This window comes from Sander lucioperca, chromosome 22, assembly GCF_008315115.2.
Source record: "Sander lucioperca isolate FBNREF2018 chromosome 22, SLUC_FBN_1.2, whole genome shotgun sequence".
In the NCBI taxonomy this organism is placed as follows: Eukaryota; Metazoa; Chordata; class Actinopteri; order Perciformes; family Percidae; genus Sander; species Sander lucioperca.
In genome coordinates this window covers 14,398,812-14,419,371 of record NC_050194.1, presented here as the reverse complement: position 1 = coordinate 14,419,371, position 20,560 = coordinate 14,398,812, and the positions used below count along the sequence as shown (strand labels likewise).

The following is a 20,560-nucleotide window of genomic DNA, read 5'->3' as shown; positions in this document are numbered from 1 at the left end:
CATAATTTTTTATATGATTAACACCATCTTCTTGTGTATCCAAACTGCTTCACTTTAGTTCAACAGCAATACTTTCTGTTGACCACTGAGAAGCTGTGCTAAAGCAGCTGTGGCTTTTATGCTTTTCTCAAGGGCACTAAGGCAGTAGTTGAGTTGGGAAGAAACACCCACTCGTCCTAAACCCTGTCATTCTCTTGCCAGGTGTACTCTGCCAACTACAATGGTGGTAACATTGAGGAGGTTCTGAATGCTGCAGTCCAAAATGTACAGAACATTGCAGTGGACTGGATCAACTTCAAACTCTATGTCTTAGAGGCTATGATGCAGCGTATCGACATGTGCGACTTTAATGGAGGGAACCGGGTCACACTGTTGGCTGAAAACCTGCAGACTCCTCATGGCCTCGTCCTGGACCCTACAGTGGGGTGGGTTTAAATGCTTTAGTCTATCACTGCTGCTTCCGAAGCTGCTGAGAAAGGCATGCATGGCAATCCATTTCAGACATAATTTCATGAGCTGCATGCCAATAACATTAGCCTGGATGCCATGCCAGCCCCGCCCACAACATTTGAGGTCGGGAAGTACGGTCTGGACTTGATCCGTTGTGGAGCAACTATGCTCCAACCAGAGCTGTTCGGACCAATCAAATTGTCAGGGCGGGCTTTATACGATGATGGACAGATAAGCAACAGTAACGGAATCAACCACTTCACCAAAGAGCGCTTGGGTTGAATTCGGAGAATGGAGAATGGAGATGTGTAGATTCCGCCATCGTGTCTGTTATAGAAGATATCGACAGCGCATTCATTTTAAAATCCTCAACTGACCCGTCTCAGCTCAACTCAATCCAGCTGATGGTGTCGCTGAGACGCAGCTGTTCAAGTCCGCCCGAAAGCATGGTAACGTTATATGGTCAAGCGAGATAGAGAGTGACTGAAGAGAGAGAGCACCCAGCGGCGTTAGAACAAAACAGAGAATCAGAGAAATAAAACGTGTTTTCACTGATTCATCACTAGAAATGCAACTGTAGCAAGCATCTCACTGCCAGTAACGTTATCCACATTCATATTTACACGAAACAAATTATGTATAATCCAGCTACAAAAAGGTCTAAAAGTCGGAAGTTAGGACGGAAGTGCAAAGAGTGGTTGCTATGGAGACGATACACTGTCTCGTCTCGTCTCATTGGTGTTGAGTTCTGTTGACAGTTAAGTTGAGTTCCGTTGCTCTGATTGGTTGTAGGTCTAGGCATTTTCTTTCCTGGTTCCGTTGAAACCAAGGGGGTAAGCCTCTCCTCGGACCGCGAACCTCCTATGGCGCCATTTTAATGCTACAAAGCCATCACCCCCGTTAGCATTCCATTGACTGCCATTCATTTTGGCGCCACTTTGACAGAGAATAACTTTACATCTGAAGCGTTTAAAGACTTATTTGTCCATTGTTTATTTCTAAAGAAACACGACAATGTATAAAAGGCTCCATTACCTTAGCCTGTGTCTATGTTATCTTCTTACATATACCTACGCTCTCCGTCTCTGCAAGATTGGGAATGATTGAGATTTCTCTTGGCACAGCTACCAGAAGACTTCCAACTTTCAGACAGGTTGCTCACGTCACATTTACGTCGTCTCTCTCAGTTGGAGGCTGCGCAGTAACGCTCAGCGCTCACCGGAAAAGTGCTTCTAACGGCCTTCACTGGTCTCCGTCCAGAGCAACGGGATCTGTTGGTCCATTCTTATATACAGTCTATGGTTGAAACATGCCCCATAATCACAGCCCAACGGAGCAGTATCAGACTCATATTCTGACTAGAATCTGAGTATGACTATGTCAGGCTACAATAACATCTGATTTTAAAAAGATAATGTTATGTAACAATGTATGTAATTTGCAAGGCAAGGCAAATGTGTTTTTATAGCACGTTATACCCAAAGGCAACCCAATATGCTTTACAGATTACACAGAGTAAATCAAAAAAACAAAACGAAGGAAACAATTAAATGCACATAGAATAAAACATAGAAAAATAATTAAAAGAGTAATGAAAAGGTGGGTCTTTAGCTTAGACTTTAAGGTAATAAGGATTGATCTGATCTGATTAATCAAGTATCTTGGACCTAAACCATAGTGATTTATAGACAAACAATAGAAGTTTTGAAGTTGATTCTGTGAAATCTGGTTGCCAATGTAATGATCTGAGAACTATTGAGAACTGAGAGTTATTTATGTCGGTATTATAATTTCTTCTCTTTTTTTTAAATAAAACTTAAATGATGCAATGTGGTAAAGACTGGTCCAAAGTCTGCTCTATGTCATTTGTCAGGGATGACATGTTTACTTGTCATTGTCATTTACGCTTATCAGTGAAAGGTTATTTATGTAAAATACAAAGTAAATCAGTGGCAACTCTACAAGATTTTAAATGAATCTTGTTAAAGAACTCCATAATTCTATTAAGCCGCCTGCACATAATCCACAGTGGAACCGCTCTGCGCTGGCTGTGCCTTTGTTTTCCTATGGAGAGAGCAGTGGAGACAACTGGGAGGAAGTGCTACCCTTGGTGTCACGACCGCTCGGAATTGCTGCCGAATACTGAGCTCAAAGTTCAAATTATTTCAACTTTGAACTCGTTGCCGCTGACCTTTCAAGGCACAACCATAGACTGTATGAGATTATTTAATATTTTTACAGTCTATGTACAACCAAAGTCAGAAGCAATGATGAAGTATACCTGCGCTGTGCTTTGCCTCTCTGCTCTGCACCCTACCTCGCAGTTTTGCAGCAGATCATATGTGGCCAGCTTTATACTAAGAGTTTTTATATCCATTTGACCCGGCATCATGTGGTTTATATTGCATCCCTTTTTTTTAACAATGTGTTTATTGATTTTCAGTTTGCAAATCACATCAAGTTATACAGTGTATAACAGTTATACAGAACACAGCAAACATTTTACACACTGTTCTCCCTCCCATCACCCTAACCCACCCATATTGCATCCCTTTAAGTTTTTGTTTTTTGCTTGTTTGCAGCTACATGTTCTTCACAGACATGGGCTATGCTAATGAGCAGATGAAGCTTGAGCGTGCCTTCATGGATGGCAGTAATCGTGTAGAGCTGGTAAAGAGCAGACTCGGCATTCCAACCGGAATTACCCTAGATATTGTCACCAAGAGAGTCTACTGGTCTGACAGCCACTTTGACACGGTAGAGACAGTCACCTACAGTGGTTTGGACAGGTAAAGGTTGCACTAAAAATGTTGTCAGTCATTAAAGATTTCTCCCTACCTATAGAGTAACTTTAAGCTGAAAAGGGAAACAATTATGCATTCCATGTTGTGCTCTTCTTGATGGCCATTAAGGTGTTGTTGTTTCCCAGGAAAATAGTCCTCAATGGTGGAACCCAGGCTCCACATCCTTTTGGAATTGCTGTGTTTGAAAACCACGTATTCTTCACTGACTGGACCAAGATGGGTGTGGTGAGAGCCAACCGGTTCAAAGACAACAATCCAGCACTGCTCTATCGTACCACAAAGCGACCGGGCCATGTTGTAGTCTCACACGCTGTCCTGCAACCTGTTGGTATGGAGACACACTTCCAACCTGTAACAAGTTGGATTAAGTTCAGTGGTCAGAGATGTCTAATTTATTTTGCTGTTTGTATAGAATTAATTCCTGCTTAACTTGTTATGCATATCTGTTTTCTTGTCATTGCTGTCCTCAAAGTGCAACCCACTCTTTCCTTTTGTTTAACACCAGATACACTCTGAATCTCATTCGTTATGATTATGAATTAATACTACATCAATATGAAAACAGTGCTGTCATAAAATGACCAGATCTGTCATGTCATGTCCTTCAGTGATGAACCCCTGTGGCAGACACAACGGGGGTTGTCAGCAGATTTGTGTATTGAGTCACCGCTCCGACAATGACGGTCTGGGCTTCCGCTGCAAGTGCCGCCATGGCTACGACCTGCATGCTGACCGTCACACCTGCTTTAGTGAGTTTCTCTTGATTGAGGGCAAAATTACCTGATTAGAGTTGGCCTGTTACTCATTTTACAATATTCTCTGTATTCTGCTGTCAGATGTTCATGTTTTTAATTAGTCATACAATAATATAAATGAAATTTACAATATTGTACACACATTTTCTAAATTGCAATTATTTTATTTCATCATTCAATTGCTAGTAGGTTTGCATCACATTTAAGCTATAATGTGCATGAGCATAACATACGGTTCCATCTTGAATATTTTTATCTCAATTTATCTTACTGTACTAACAACAAACTTAACTTTTTAACGAATTAAATTGTTAAGACAGTATGTTTACCTGCTAGTAATCACTGCCACTCACTCTTTGAACAGAGGTGAAGGACTACTTGTTGTTGGCCACCTCTCTGGGGGTGCGGGGAATCCCACTGAACGTATCCCTCCAGGAGGACATCACCCTGCCCCTCACAGGGCTCGGGACATCTTTCTCTGGCTCTGCTGTGGAGTTTGATGGCAACGAGGAAGCCCTTTTCTACAACGACAGGTCCAGAGGCCTCGTCTATAAGTCAAACCTCAATGGCACTGGTGATTTTTTTATTATTTGTGTTATAAAGCACCAATACAAGAGCACTAAGGGTGACCACGTGTAATAGAAATGTTTGTGTTAGGCAGAATTAATTTGTAAGTTAATTTATTACCCATAAAATATAATATAGAATTTTGTCTTTCAAGACTCTATTCTTAATCCTGTGTGTCACACATCACAGCATTGATTTTCTTTATGCATCCTCAGTGCAACAGATTTTGACAGGCTACAGAGTGGGAACGATTGACGCCATGGCTTATGACTGGACCTCCAAAGTATTGTTTTGGACCACAAGCACCTACAAGACGGTGGTGGCCTTCAGAGTCACAGACAAGTCGAGACGAGACATTGTGACAGGAATAAGGAACCCAAAAGGAATTGCAGTGCATCCCAGTGCTGGGTGAGTGCTCAGATATATCAGGTGTAAATACTGGAGAGTGATTTGTTTGCTCTGAGGAGATTTCAGGTTGCAGGGACAGCACATTCACTGGTTTACAAAATGACAAGTAATGGTAGTGCAGATGTACCTTTTTATTGATATCCTGTGTATGATGTATTTTTAGTTTGAAAACCAATGGTTTTTTTTCTGTAATCTACTGCATTACTCCAGTCCATTATTTAGATTGCTTCTATTTAAGAAATACTGGTAATTAAATTTTATTTAAATAGTTCACTTATTGCCAATTGCAGCCATAATTGAATACCTTCAGGCTCCTCAATGACAAAAGTTAACTGATTTCATTATATTTTATTTTGATTGACACTAAACAGATCTGTTCTCTTGTGCGTGTAATCAAACGTTGATCCACAGTTACTTGTTTTGGTCTGACTGGTACCGTCCAGCCGTCATAATGAGAGGCTTCACTGATGGCAGCAATGCTGTTCCTCTAGTCAACACAACACTGGGATGGCCGTATGGACTTTCTGTTGACTATGTGTAAGCAGAATGATGACCTAAAGTGAACAATTCTCAGGCTTTTCAAGGAATAAAAGAATGTTGTGTGGACTTCAGTATTCCTTTATATTTGCTGGTTAATTCCTTGTGATTAATATTCAACAGGATGGACAGGCTATACTGGGTGGATTCCCAATTGGACCAGATTGGACACATTGGCATCGAAGGATATGACAGACAGACATTTACCAACATTGGCCAGATCACTCAACCCTACTCTCTAACAATTTTTTCAGGTGAGTTTCATGGTTTTTCTTCATGCCTCCCACCTATATTACTCATGCACAAGAGTATTCAAATTGTATATGATATTCAGGTTTATCTTCAGCTTTGACAAAATAAAACACAGACCAAAAAACTGTGGTGAACAGAGGATAACTTAAATTAATGTATGTATCCCATCTAATCAATTAATGCCCAATACTATAAACAAGTGTTAAACCTGAATATTTCTTTCCTTTCTTTTTTTCTCTATGTAGAAGTGCATAACACTTTTGTTTCTGTACTAACTGAACTTTATGTAAATTAAATTACTTACAATACTTCCTTTGGGAAATTATAGTACCACTGCCTTGTATGTATTTAGTCAAATGTTTAAAATGATTTTAAAGCATTGTTGTGCACATTCAAGTTGTAGCTGTACATTATAATGCCACTTATTTTACCTTATAACATATTAAGCAATTTACTTTGCCTGTGTTAAAATGACTCACAGAGATACTCATTTATTACGTATATTTTGTGAATGTGGATTTATTTTTACGTACCTTTGCTAGTCTTTTAAAAAAAATACTGAACCATCTATTTCTGTCTTGTAGACTACCTTTATGTGTCTGACACAAGGACCAGAGCAGTATTCGAGATGAGGAAGAGGGATGGAGGAGGAAACGTTATGATCCGACAAGGAATCACTGGCATCATGAATGTCAAGGCCTACACAGCTGACCTCCATAGTAGTAAGTTCTCACACAGGGAGTCTGCAGATATTTTAACACGCCAATCCTACAGTAGCTGATGCAGAGTGGTAAGTAGAGGCCACATTTTTGACAGTTTAGATAACTGTGTATTAAGAACAAGACAGAGAGGAGTTGACTGCTAGTAGTCAGGGAGAGCAGTGACAAAATAGAGCTAGAAGAGACTCTTCTTCTCTTGATATCCATATTACATTCTTTCTACTTAAACTAGAATGATCAAGGACTGCAGGGCCAGGGCCATAGTTGAGTTGTGACTCAGCCAGATATAATAATCCAGAAACCTGCTGACTGCTTCTTCATCATCCTCTTGACAGCGTTCACCAGCCGCTGCAATATGGTGCCCAACGGGCGATGCAGCCACTTCTGTTTCCCGACTCCCTCCTACAGTCGAGTGTGTGGCTGTCCATACGGCATGAAACTTCAGTCCAATCAGAGGGACTGCATCAAGGACGATTCTGTTCCTCCACCTGACAACAACTGTGGCGACTACGCCTTTGAGTGTGACGAAGGACGCTGCAGGCCCAACTCCTACCGCTGTGATGGAATTGCTGATTGCATAGATAAGACTGATGAGGTGAACTGCACTGATACAGGTGAATATATAATATAAACAGATGGGGGTGTTTGAGGAGTAGGAACAAAATTATTGAGCAAACAATTTTATTAATCCATCTGCCTGCTTTGTATATCTTAACCAGGAGCGACCTGCTCTCCACAAGCGTTCACCTGCAACAACAAGCACTGCATCCTGTCCAGTTGGCGCTGTGATGGCATGGACGACTGTGGCGACGGTTCTGATGAAATGAACTGTCCCACCCGTCTCCCTACCACCTGTGCTGCCAGCTCCTTTACCTGTGATAACAACAGGTGTATCTCTCAAATATGGGTGTGTGACGGTGACAACGACTGCGGTGATGGCTCTGATGAACACAACTGCAGTAAGTATCATTTTTAGCCCAGTCACTTGTGTAATGTGATTTTACTTTATAGAATACTGGGCAGGCAAATGTTATCTTGTAAATGTGATGTAACAAAATTCAGATTAATGCGCTGCATCTGTGATTGATAGATTCAACCATCACTACATGCCCTCCTGCCTACTTCCTGTGTCCTGACCACCGCTGCATCCACAACTCCTATGTGTGTGATGGAGACCAGGATTGCCTGGATGGCTCTGATGAGAAAAACTGCGGTAGGAGTTACTATAACTTCAATCTTTTTTTTGTGTTCTGTTTTATTTATGTTGATCATTTAAAGCAACACTATGTAACTTTTAGCGCGAGCTGTGGTTCCAATGAGACAACCTGTAGGGGGACCGAAGCGGGAAAAGTTACATAGTGTTGCTTTAAGACAGAACTCCTTATTGAGCCAAAAAGACTCATTTTTTTGGTTCAAAAATACCTGTTTATGTTTCTTTTGTGTTTAATTGAGTTTTGATTTTTAATTTTTTACCGCTTGTTCTTCTCCCTTTCACCTTAAGAGTTTGCCTGTGCCTCCTATGAGTTTGCCTGTGCCAGTGGGGACCAGTGTGTCAGTTCAAGTTATCGGTGTGATGGAGTGTTTGACTGCCGGGACCATTCTGATGAACGAGACTGTCGTAAGCTAGCTACACCGACTGATTTTATATATATATATATAACTGTGTTGTGTTAATTAGTGATGTAATCATGACCGATTGCACCACTTGTAGTTCGGTCAGCTTTATTGTTGATATTGTTCAATCAGAAAATGATTGTTGACCGGAATAATTAATATGCTAATGAATAGATATTACACCTCTGTCTTGATGTTCAGTGTTTCAGTTTTCTGTTGGTGAGTCACCGTAATTTCTCAAAGAAAGTAATTTTATTTAAAAAGTAATTTTTAAGTATTTGTTGCTCCTCCAGCCACTCGAGGTCCAGGCCTCTGCCACAATGACGAGTTCCAGTGCCAGACCGACGGTTTCTGCATACCAGATGAGTGGGAGTGTGACGGCCACCCAGACTGTGAGGATGGATCTGATGAACACAACTCCTGCCCGCCTATCACCTGCAAACCCAACTATTTCCAGTGTACCAACAAGTTGTGCATCCCGACAAGCTGGTTGTGTGACGGCGACAATGACTGCCGGGACATGAGTGATGAACAGAACTGCCCCACCCCTCCATTTAGTTGCCCCTCCGGACAGTGGCAGTGCCCCACCGACCAGCTGTGCATTGACCTCGACAAGGTGTGCAACGGCCAGAGAGACTGCCCCAATGGAGCAGATGAGTCACCTATCTGTAGTGAGTTTTTAAAATATAATTTATTATACATAATATTTAAGCCTCAGCAAAGAATATTCATACAAAAACAGAATACAAAGATTTCTGTTGTACGTGATTCAAAGAGAATAATCAAAAAGTAATAAAACAACATATCAAATAAACAGAGCATTGTTCAAATGTTTAAACAAATGTAAAAGACTGTAGGACATTACCACAATAATAACCACATAACATAATGTACAAGAATAAGAAGAAACAAACGCTGAAAGCACTGAAATAACAGAAATTGAAGCAAAAATCATCATCAGCAGCAAATACAGAACGGTGCCTAATAAATGCACAATACTAACTGGCTTGTCATTTTTAAGACCAAAACGACTGTTCACTGAACAACGGGGGCTGCAGTAACGGCTGTGTCCAAGGACCATTTGGGGCTCAGTGCACCTGTCCACCAGGATTTCAGCTCCTCAACGACTCCAAGACTTGTGATGACATCGACGAGTGTCTGATCCCAGGTTTCTGCAGCCAGCAGTGCTACAATGAGAGAGGAAGCTTCAGGTGCTCCTGCTCATATGGTTACCTCCTAGAGCCTGATGGGCGCACCTGCAAAGCTGCAGGTAGGCAACAAACATTACATTACAAAAAAGCGGCAATTAAACAATGCTGAATTGAAGTATATATGATTTTCAATTATATTCTGGGTGTATATTAATAGAAACATATCTGTTTTTGATTTGTGACAAAACTAATTAGGTAAATTCATTACTTGAATCAAAAAAGCCCTCAATGCAGCATTTACTGCAGGGTTGCAAATGTTATACACTACATGCAAACAAAGCAGAGTACACATTGGAACAGTACACCCTCAGATAAACTTTAGATAAGATGTTGGTAGGAAACAAGATACTTCTCTGCCCTTAGACCCACTGGCAGCTGTCCTTCTGGTTGCCAAGCGAAGCCAGATCATCGCCAACCATATCAACATGAAACCTCCCGAGATGCGTCCAGTGGTCAGTGGTTCAAGCATTGTGACCGTGGACTTTGATCGCATAACATCCAGAATCTACTGGGCCGATGCCTCACAGAAGAAGATATGGAGTGCCTACCAGAATGGCACCGACAGACGAGAAGTAAGAGAAATTATATCACAGATGTGTTAAAGCAAGAGATTTCAACCACTGGTCACAAAGTTTCTCTGAAGGGTAGAATTCGAACATAGCTGCTGTACAATATTCTCAGTTTAATGTCTCCCTATTGTTCTAGGTGTTCTCCTCTGGTCTGATGGTACCAGAGAGTATAGCTGTGGACTGGGTGGGTCGGAACCTTTATTGGACCGACTCTGTCATGGAGAACATTGAGGTCTCAACTCTGGACGGTCGCTTTCGTAAAGTCCTCCTCACCAAGAATGTTACCAGCCCCCGTGGACTGGTTTTAGACCCCCGTAACTAGTGAGTAGAGACTCTTTGGGAGAAACGGACATGGACATTTAGATGGTTTTTAATTTGATATTACATTGCTGTTTTTTTTTTTTATTTTATGTTTAGCTTACCCCTAAACAGCAAGTCACAAGACAATAACATAACAAATACGTATCACACTGTCATTCCTCCCAGCACCAACCTGATGTTCTGGTCAGACTGGGGTCAGAACCCCAGGATCGAGCGGGCCGACATGGATGGAGCCATGAGAAAAGTCATTGTCAGCACTAAACTCTACTGGCCCAACGGCCTGGCCCTGGACTACACCACCCGCAGGGTCTACTTTGCTGACGCCTACCTCAAATATATTGACTACTGTGACTATGATGGCAAAAACCGCTTTCAGGTCATGGCAAGTGACATGGTAGGTTTAGTTTGATTCAATTTGAGAAAAAACAAAGGGGATATTTTACTCATTGTGCCAAATCACTGATTGACACTGGAGACAAGACAACAAAAAGCTGTTTCAAACTCCCTCATACTAGTATCTTTTTACTGACGTGGAAAAACATACTGAAGGTGTTAGGTAAGATGGTAGCCTAAATATTTTAGAGAGGGCACAAATCAGGGAAAATTTAAGTGTAACACTACGTTCTTTGAGCCGTGACTCATAGTAAGATAGGGAGTTCCTTGATTAAATAAAGTTAAAAAAAAACATAATCTCTGTGCACCTCACACCAGGTTCTCCAGCACCCACACGGTATGACCATCTTTGAGGACAACATCTACTGGTCGGAGCACTACACCAGCAAAGTGATGAGGACGAACAAGTTCCATGGTGGTAACATCACCACTCTGATGAACAATGTCTACCAACCCATGGGCATCGTTATGGACCATCCCATCAAACAGCCCACAGGTAACTTCCAATTTAACAGTAAATCTTACTTGCATACTTTCAGATTTCTGAAGTGTATTGAGTTGATGCAGTGTAGAAAGGTAAAAGCATGTCTATCTGTAATCAGTGAGTATAAAGTGAGCCCTCTAGAGTTATTGACGGCCAACTGTATATATCTTCCTGAATGCATGCTTCTAAAGTTATGCTAACATTAACATGTGTTAATGTCTTTACGGAATAGAAGTACACAGACAGCATAAACAGCAGTGGCAGCAATATCTGAAAAATCTAATGTTAAGTGCATGTAAAATCCCCACCACAATGGCTGCACCAAATATCCATTTTAGTATGACTTGAATTGGATAGTATGTTGAAAAAGTATGTAAAATGTCGTATTAATGGTGGTTGAAGGTGACACTGTGGTTTTGTACTTAGCCCTCGACCCATGCAGAGAACACCTGTGCACTCAGCTGTGCCTGCTGTCAGGCATAAGACCCAGGTACTACACCTGCCACTGTCAGTCTGGCTGGAAGCTGGATACTGACAAACGCACCTGTATCAAAGGTAGTTTTTTTTTTTTTGTTTTTTTTTTTTACAGTGCTCTCTGCATCAGTATTTACAGGATTTAACCATGTTGAAATCTTGGTACATACAAACCATGTAAAAAGTGTGATCAAATTTCAAGTTCTGTTTGATATGTATTATTTTTTGTGTGTTTCTGCTAAAATGTATATTCTCTCTTACAGCTTGGCACCCCTTTTTGTGAGTATTGTCTTCCTCTCGTCATCTGTACTTCTGTTCTATTCTAGATGAGACTCCCTTCTTGATGGTTGTGAGAGATTCAGTGATTTTTGGCATTCCTCTGGACCCTGCTGACATTTCCAACAATGCAATGGCCCCTGTGTCAGGCATCAGCCAGGGGCGGGACATCGACTTTGATGACCAGAAGCAGTTAATCTATTGGGTGCAGAGCACTGTGAGTGGAGGTCTTAAATTGAACCTTGGAGAACTGTTTTGTTATATATAATGAATTTATCGTGATGCATGGATAGTGTTTGATTAAAGTGTGTTATTATTATAGGCAACTGTGTAACTTGTATCCCATGTTATACTTGAATAGTATCTATGTAGAAGAGAAGAAAAAGGTTAGGCCTTCAGAATTATTTCCATTACATGCCATAGTAATATATGGTTAATTACTGATGTGCACCTGTGGATATTTTTCTCTGTCCTTTGGTTATTGTTTACAAATGAGTTAAGTATCTACAGTTTCTAAAATGCTTGTTTTGAAGCATGGTCTTTAATTGTGTTCTATTGTCAGGGTTCTATATGGCAAGTAAAAACCAGCGGTGCCAACAGGTCTGAGTTTGCTCCCGCTGCTTTCATGGGCTCACCGTCTGGTCTGGCTTTTGATTGGATAAGCCAAATAATGTATTACACCAATCCCACTGTTAAAGCCATAGAGGTAAGCCCCTTTTCAGACAGAAATTAGTTATGATTACTGGCAAAACAAATATAGATTATGACAAGTGTTGATTGTTGATTACTTGATAACAACAATGGGAAATAGAACCTAACATTGCCAAAACTAGATTACTAGAAAACTGATGTGAAAAAAATACTAGATTATGAATGCAAAAGGTAAATGACACTGGAAGGATAGAGGGGAAAAAAATCACCTGGGAAATGAAATGTTTTAGTGTTGATATATGTAACCATTTAAATAAATAAACTACCACTCACTCCCTGTTTTCTATTATAGCACATTCATTAGTTAATCAGTTATATCCATTACAAATGTATCTTGGATTTATTCTTTGTCTGATTTAATTTATGTATTCTATTTATTTATTTATTGAATGTACATTTCATATTTTACTGTGTGTGTGTGTGTGTGTGTGTGTGTGTGTGTGTGTTTTTTAGTCAAATCAGTGTTTTATCTCTTAATTTCTGTTTTTACATCATCATTGTGCAAGTAAATAATCAAACTTTATACTTCACTTAGGTTATCCGTGTGGATGGAGACCAGCACTATAGAAAGACTCTCATCACCTCCACTGGTAAACCGGAGGGAGCAGGAGAGCCCATTGGAATAGCCCTGGATCCAGCCCGAGGGTAAAGCCTCTGTTCAACCTATGGCATATTTGCTCGATTACTGAATTCAGTGAAATGGGAAAAACAATAGGAGGAACATATCAAGTGTCAGTTTCTGTGGGTAAAATGTTTACTTCTGTGTTTCTGATGGTGTAAGCAATACTTATTTATTTGTACTTGCTGGTACTAGAAAGACAGAACCAATAGACCAGGACATGATTAATTGGATAGCATTAATTGAGCGCATGATAGCAGGCTGACAAGAACAAAGTGGTCTGATTGTTTGAAAGACCATCATGCAATTGGAAAGTAAAAAGATTTATTTCTCCAGCAACATCTCGACCTCAGTCATGTTTCCTGTGATATAAATAACCAACCAAAACCTATAACAGTAAAGGTAACACAGTCAGACATTTGTGCCTGCATCTTTATATTTTTGTACAGAAGGTGAAAATAATCACTTTATGTATATTCTGAATGTTGTTTCAATCAGAGAGGAATTTTACACATAGCTCAATTGATGATGATTGACTCATTTTTGACTGACTCTTTAGTTGTTTCTCACATTTAAACTTTCCCTTCACAGGAAATTGTTTTGGACAGACAAGGGGTCAGACAACGGAGTTCCCCCAAAGGTTGGCAGTGCGGACATGGACGGAGGAAACCTCAGGAACCTCTACACAGACAACCTGGTGAACATAGGATTCATCGCCGCTGACCTCTCTACCATGAAACTGTACTGGGGCATTGCGGGCTCAGGGGTGGTATGTACACTATACATGCTCAGCATATAGATCTCATTTGTTAATGTACATTTCTGTACAAACTGCATTTTTGGGATGTTGAGGGTAATAAATTCTCTCTTTGGAACGGGCTGATTGCTTGGCCTGTGGTATTGTTGCTTGAAGCTTTCTCCAGAACCTTTGTACCCCAAAATAACTTACAGTACCCCAAAGCACTTAATATGCAAGCTTCTATAATAAGTTAGCACACGTACACAACCTAGTCTGAGTGAGACGGAGGAAGATAGCTCTCTTTGCCCAGTCAGGCTCCGAGATGAAGTTATCTTCTGCCTTCTTTTTAGAAGTGGTTAATTACAGCTTACAGCAACTTATATTAACAATATGGTGTCTATAGTGGCTTTTGTTTGATCTAGTGTCTGCAAAATGACTTTTTATTGAGTTTCCTCTTAGTGAAATGCTCTGAGTGAATTTAAGCTGGGTTTTTATTCTAAGGTTAGACACAGAAGAAGTGAAACCAGCATTATGCCAACGTTTTTTCTTTTCTCAACTTTATTGTGCGGCCGTTTAGTTTTATTCACAGTTTATTAATGACCAAAATCTAATGCTGTCCAAACTGCTCCAAATTCCAAAAGCCAAGTTCAGTTGGTACCTAAGAAGCCAAGCATGCACGCACGCACACACGCACTATGAACATTATTTACTGAAACTATATGTAACCACCAGTATACAACAAACAATATACTAAGGAATTACATTAATTTCTCTGTAATAATTAACATAAATGAAATGTAACATATTGCTCATTAACACAAACTGAGAGTAAGCTACATCCATACATCACATATCCATTACGGATCTAAACGGTGAAATACACCTTTACTATCTGAGCACGTAGTTCCACAGCACTAGTCTGTTTACTGGCAATTGCACATTGTTGCTAGCGATCATTATAACGTAAATATGAACATGTGGCTGCACAAATAATTTAAACAATCTGCACTTCCATCAGCTATGCAATAGAAAACACAGCAACAGCAATATTATGACGATAATATATTTCTCTCACTCAAAATAAATGTCACATCGTAACACAGTCTAAACCTATACACATCGTAGCAGAACACTTATTGAAATCAATACATATAGCTTTAGCGGTTACACATATAACAAGGCAATAAGACCCATAACAGTGTAGCAAGCTACAGAATAGTTTTAACTTACGTTCTGAGCTACACACATCACTTCAAGAAGTCCGAAAATGGGAAAAGAATGATAGAGAAAAAGTCTGTTAACAGCTGCTGCTTTCTGTCCCCTCCTCCTGTCTGAGCGTGAGTGATTGACAGGAGATCAAAGCTCTGACCCTCATCACTGATTGGTCTATCGTCTCAGGAGAGAGAGCAAATGTCATGACCTTTTCTACATGCATGTAAATTACATAATAAAACATGTTTTGTCCTGATCCTTTTAATACTTATCAATGTCAACAAGTAATTTCCACACCAATTATGTGATGTGTTTGGACCAAGCTTACAGTATGTTTTTTATTCAAGTTCCCTTGTTCTTATATTACTTCTTTGCTGATCTTACTCGTAGTTTCATCTTCATCCTGGTCCTGATTCAACTACTTACAGTAACCTCTTCCTCTTTGCTCTCCTTCCTTGTTTGCCCAGATTCAGAGTGGCACCATGGACGGAGTAACCCGGGTGACAGTGGTGAGCGGCCTCTCCCATCCGTGGGGGCTGACAATCTACCAGAACCACCTTTATTACACTGACCTGGACTATGAGGTCATTGAGAGGGTTGACAAGGACACCGGTGCTAATATGGTGGTGATGAGGAGCAGCATGTCTGGCCTGCGTGCCCTCAAAGTGCACGCCAGAGACAGTAAGTGGACCCACTGGTTTTTAATTTGAATTCAGAGGTGTCTGTCCTTGACTTTTTTTGTGTTTGCAAATATTATGCAACAGATAATTACTCCCAGTGAGTTAGCGAGTAGGAGTGTAGTGTCCTCCTCAAGGACAGCACATAGCAGGATCAAGCACCACTTGTATTTCAGTTGTCATAGTTCTTTTAAAAAAATACATAATAATAATCAGCCATTTTTAAAGATTGGAAGAATATTTTTCTCTCTCTTTCACATCCCTGTGAATGTATAATTCATCAATAATAAGAAAAAACAAGTTGATACGGTAGTGGTAAATAGAGGAATTAATAGCTTAATGATCTATGAATTACAACTGTTGTAAAATTCAGAGATTCTGCACCGTACAAAAATATTTGTTGCAGGAAGCTGTCAATAATTTTTTACATGAGGAGAAAAACAGCAGTTTCTCTCCCCTCTTCAGATGTTTATATGATCCGGTAATGTTCACCTCCACCACTATCTTTCTCTCTCCCACCTCAGACTCGGCAGGGACCACCAACGCCTGCAGCTCCAACAACGGAGGCTGTCCCCACCTCTGTCTACCCAAACCAGGGAATCAAAAGACCTGTGCCTGCACCACAGGCTTTAACCCCTCTCAAGATGGCTCCCGCTGTGAACAGTATGAATCTTTCGCAATTGTCTCCACCCCCAAGTACATCCGTGGCTTCCACATAAACAGCTCCGACCACTCTGAGGCTATGGTGCCTGTCGGTGGAAGTATGTTGGCGTGATATTGTTCTGCATTATGTTGTTGGCTATAAATACCAAATTATCAGTTGATACAAGTAGCATTTTTATCTTTTTCAGCTTCCTACTCTATTAAGGGCAAGTTGGACCTTCATATCGATTCTGGCTTTTTATACTGGACTGACAACAGCACCTCCACCTCATTCAGAGGCATCTTCAGGGCCAAAACAGATGGGGGGCATTACAGCACTGTCCTTAACTCTGGCGTTGGAAGAGGAGGCATCCAGGGCCTTGCTGTAGACTGGATTGCGGGTATGAAGCCTCTCAATCATCCCTTCATTCATCCTTCATCTTTACAGGAAGGCTCAAGGAGCAAATATATTAGCTAGTACTTACATTAACAATCATACATTAATAATTCACTAAAGTGTATTAATTTCATGCAGAACTAAACCCCTATGTTACCCTGTTGAGTACTACAGCTTGCAGTAATATTGTCCTCATCCCTTTATTTTTCTTAGGTAACTTATACTTCACCAATGCCTTTGAGAGGGAGACCTTCCTGGAGGTGCTTTCCATCAACACCACCTACCGAATGATTCTCCTTAAGTCATCCCAGGACCAGCCCCGTGACGTGGCTGTCAGCCCCAAGCTTCGTTATGTCTTCTGGACTGATGGTGGCCAAACACCCAAAATTGAGCGGGCCCTGCTGGATGGCACCAACCGCACTGTGTTGGCATCTGAAAGCCTAGCGTCACCACGTGGCCTTACCATTGATTACACCAATGATTTCCTCTACTGGACAGATGATGTTCTTAATATGATCTCCCGAATGGCCACAGACGGCACACAGAGGCAGATTATCCTGTATGGGAGCCGCTATCCATCTCCAACAGGAATGGCTATATTTGGAAACTACATGCTGTGGGTGGATAAAAAGCTTGGGAAGCTCTTACAAGCCAGTAAGGACCCAGCCAATACTGACCAGCCAGAGGTGACAGTTAAATCTGCATAATTAAACACAGTTCGTGCTTTCGTGATGATGATGTTTTGTGATCTTGCAATGAAATAACTAAATCATTTGTATAATTTACACAATTTGTTGGAAAAACACAATATGTTGACTCAAATATTACAGGGGCTCCAGTCAATTTATGTCTTATATTTCCTGTTGTTAGAACCACATGCACATGAACATTGTTTAGTTGGAAAAATTGTCGTCATAGTTTTACGGACAACACAAGGGCTGAAACTAATGATTATTGTCAATCTAAATTAGTCTGCAGATTATTTTTTTCAATGAATGGATTCATTCTTTGGTCTATAAAACTGTTTAAATATGCCAAAGGGAAAACCACAAAAACCTTACATTTGTGGAGCTGCAACCAACAAATGTTTGAATATAATCTTTAGTTGCAGCCCTAACAGTTAGCGTCAGTAAAGGTTTAGTAGCACCATCATTTTCTTGTGTCCTGAGAATGTTTTTGTAAGTGAGATTCTCTGGAAGCTGGAGGAGCTGGAAGGAAGGAGAAAACTGTGTAACAGACAAGAGTCAGTGAGAGCAATTGACCTGCTGTTAATGTCCTATGCACCTGCTACTTAATAACAAAACATTTTTTTTTTCCAATGGTACCAGGTAATTCGAGACTACCTTGATGGGCTGATGGATGTCACTGTTTTTGACGCTCATGTCCAGCCTACATCTGCCAACCAGGTGGGCTTTAATCCATGTCAAGAAGATAACGGACGTTGCCAGCAGCTCTGCTTCGCCATGCCAGGCCAGGAAAAACCAAAATGTGGTTGTGCACATGGGTCACTTCTTAGTAATGGAGTAACATGTGGTTATGGACAAGAGGAGTTTCTAGTTTTCACCACAGACTACACGCTAAATAGCTTGAGGTTAGATCCTGCAGATCACAGTACCCCCTATCCAATGGTGAACTTAGGCTACAACTTGATGGCTTTGGATTATGACTTTAAGGACAAGCGAATTTTCTTCACCCAGTATATGGGAATTGGTCGTAGCAGAATTGGATACGTCACCACGACATCCATCACTAGCCCGACTGTCTTCATAGCTACAAGTGAGTTTAGCATTGATTGTTACTGTGTTCCCTTTGTTAGGACTCCATCTTGTAATATTTCTTTTTTCCTGATTCTTTTCTCTCACCCGGTTTCATTTTCTAATTTGCTTCATGATCTTATCATTGTTTTTGTCTCTGCATTCAATATTCTCTCCTCTCTGTTCCACTGCTCAGATTTGGATGACCCAGAGGGTTTGGCGTATGATTGGGTCAACAAGCGTCTGTACTTTACTGACTACTATAGCCGCAATGTCCAGTCCGTGGGGCTAGATGGGATGAACCGCTCAATCATCGCCCATGCAAACCGTCCCAGAGGCATTATTGTTGACCCCTGCTATGGGTAAAATTATTTTATTATTATTTTACTACACAATGTGTACAGATTGGACATAGATTATTCCTGTACTCACTATGGAGCTCCTCTCCTCCCTTCTCACTCTGCTCTCTCCGCCCAGTTACCTGTACTGGACAGACTGGGGCTCTCCAGCTAAGATTGAGAGGGCAACACTGGGTGGAAACTTCCGGACCTCCATCATCAACAGCAGCCTGACAACACCCAATGGCCTGTCTCTGGATTACGAGGAAAGGATGCTCTACTGGGCTGATGCCTCATTGTACGTCCAGTTTTTTAATATATACTGTGTTGCAGCAGAATCAGAATCAGAAAGGGCTTTATTGCCAAGTACGTTGCACATACGAGGAATTTGTCATGGTGTTGTTGGAGCATGTCACACATTGAAATATAAGAAGGATAAAAAGAATATAAACAATATAAGTATAAACATGTATTAATAACGATAAAATAAATTTAAATAAATAGTAAAATAAGTAAAAATAAGATCCTATACGGCTCATAGTTTTTTGACGTCTCTTCTCCCCCACTGCTTCCCACAGAGATAAGATTGAGAGGGCCTCTCTGACAGGCGAGAACCGACAAGTGATCTTGCAGGGGGTCCAGTACCCGTACGCCATGACTGTCTTCCAACAGGACATCTTCTGGACCGACTGGACTGAGAGAGCCGTCTTCAGGGCTGGGAAGCACGATGGCTCTGGCTTTGCAGTGCTGGCCCAGGACCTTCAGTACCGACCAAACGACATCCATGTTTATGCCGCATCTAAACAGGAGAGCTGCTCCAGCTCCTGTCAGCAATTCAACGGAGGCTGCAGCAATGTCTGTGTTCCTGGTAAGAGCAGACTCTTCCTTGTGGGTGCTACTAAACAAGGCACTGAATCCCCTCTAATACTACATTCCAGTTACACATCAACCAACAGAAAAAGACAGTAATTACACAGGTGACTTTGCTTCAAAACTCTAAAATTGTTAATTCAGCTTTCTCTGGACAGATTGCTTAATTTTCTGCTGTTCAAGGGACAGTTATTTTATGCATTTCTCTCGCCATTTTTTGGTACCTGAAATTCAGGCATATAAGACGTAATACTTTTTACCAATACATTCTGCCTTAAAATTTTAACCATGCTGAACACAATATGGGTAAGTGTTTTGTTTTTCAAGTTGAAGTTAGAACTTGCTCACTTAGAACTCAGAGCAAGTCAAGAAAGTTCAGAACATCCTAAACAACACAAAGAGACGCACAGTACTACTAATTAAAAAGACGGATTATCTCTGTGTTCCCTTCAGTTCCTCTCCATTTTTAAATTCCCTTACCTCCAATAATCTCTCCTGCAGGTCCATTGGGCCCAGAGTGCCAGTGTCCTCATCAAGGAGAGTGGTACCTGGCCAACAATGGCAAAGACTGTATTAAAGACACAGGGAAACGCTGTCAACCAGAGCAGTTCACCTGTCTCAATGGTAACTGCATCTCAGCACGCTGGAAGTGTGATGGCGTCAACGACTGCCAGGATAACTCTGATGAGCTGGAGAGAGTGTGTGGTAAGAAATAAGGTTTAATCTAACAGTGGTTGGTTGCAATTTTGAGTGGATAGACACAAGCA

At 40.9% G+C, this 20,560-nt stretch overlaps 1 protein-coding gene across 1 annotated transcript in view; it reads left to right on the top strand.

The window, feature by feature from the left end:
* lrp2b (low density lipoprotein receptor-related protein 2b) overlaps positions 1 to 20,560 on the top strand; it is a 49,059-nt gene that overhangs the window by 6,755 nt on the left and 21,744 nt on the right. The window contains exons 12-44 of the mRNA XM_031315081.2: positions 202 to 425; positions 3,033 to 3,239; positions 3,380 to 3,582; positions 3,863 to 4,003; positions 4,374 to 4,583; positions 4,792 to 4,984; positions 5,396 to 5,521; positions 5,645 to 5,775; positions 6,358 to 6,495; positions 6,828 to 7,106; positions 7,212 to 7,451; positions 7,583 to 7,705; positions 7,994 to 8,110; positions 8,400 to 8,777; positions 9,128 to 9,376; positions 9,681 to 9,889; positions 10,023 to 10,207; positions 10,373 to 10,601; positions 10,919 to 11,096; positions 11,511 to 11,639; positions 11,885 to 12,051; positions 12,397 to 12,540; positions 13,081 to 13,190; positions 13,756 to 13,933; positions 15,583 to 15,796; positions 16,317 to 16,553; positions 16,644 to 16,835; positions 17,045 to 17,517; positions 18,160 to 18,607; positions 18,782 to 18,947; positions 19,063 to 19,221; positions 19,502 to 19,791; positions 20,295 to 20,498. Coding sequence (XP_031170941.1) covers positions 202 to 425; positions 3,033 to 3,239; positions 3,380 to 3,582; positions 3,863 to 4,003; positions 4,374 to 4,583; positions 4,792 to 4,984; positions 5,396 to 5,521; positions 5,645 to 5,775; positions 6,358 to 6,495; positions 6,828 to 7,106; positions 7,212 to 7,451; positions 7,583 to 7,705; positions 7,994 to 8,110; positions 8,400 to 8,777; positions 9,128 to 9,376; positions 9,681 to 9,889; positions 10,023 to 10,207; positions 10,373 to 10,601; positions 10,919 to 11,096; positions 11,511 to 11,639; positions 11,885 to 12,051; positions 12,397 to 12,540; positions 13,081 to 13,190; positions 13,756 to 13,933; positions 15,583 to 15,796; positions 16,317 to 16,553; positions 16,644 to 16,835; positions 17,045 to 17,517; positions 18,160 to 18,607; positions 18,782 to 18,947; positions 19,063 to 19,221; positions 19,502 to 19,791; positions 20,295 to 20,498 — 6,871 coding nt within the window. The remainder of the gene's footprint in view (positions 1 to 201; positions 426 to 3,032; positions 3,240 to 3,379; positions 3,583 to 3,862; positions 4,004 to 4,373; positions 4,584 to 4,791; positions 4,985 to 5,395; positions 5,522 to 5,644; positions 5,776 to 6,357; positions 6,496 to 6,827; positions 7,107 to 7,211; positions 7,452 to 7,582; positions 7,706 to 7,993; positions 8,111 to 8,399; positions 8,778 to 9,127; positions 9,377 to 9,680; positions 9,890 to 10,022; positions 10,208 to 10,372; positions 10,602 to 10,918; positions 11,097 to 11,510; positions 11,640 to 11,884; positions 12,052 to 12,396; positions 12,541 to 13,080; positions 13,191 to 13,755; positions 13,934 to 15,582; positions 15,797 to 16,316; positions 16,554 to 16,643; positions 16,836 to 17,044; positions 17,518 to 18,159; positions 18,608 to 18,781; positions 18,948 to 19,062; positions 19,222 to 19,501; positions 19,792 to 20,294; positions 20,499 to 20,560) is intronic.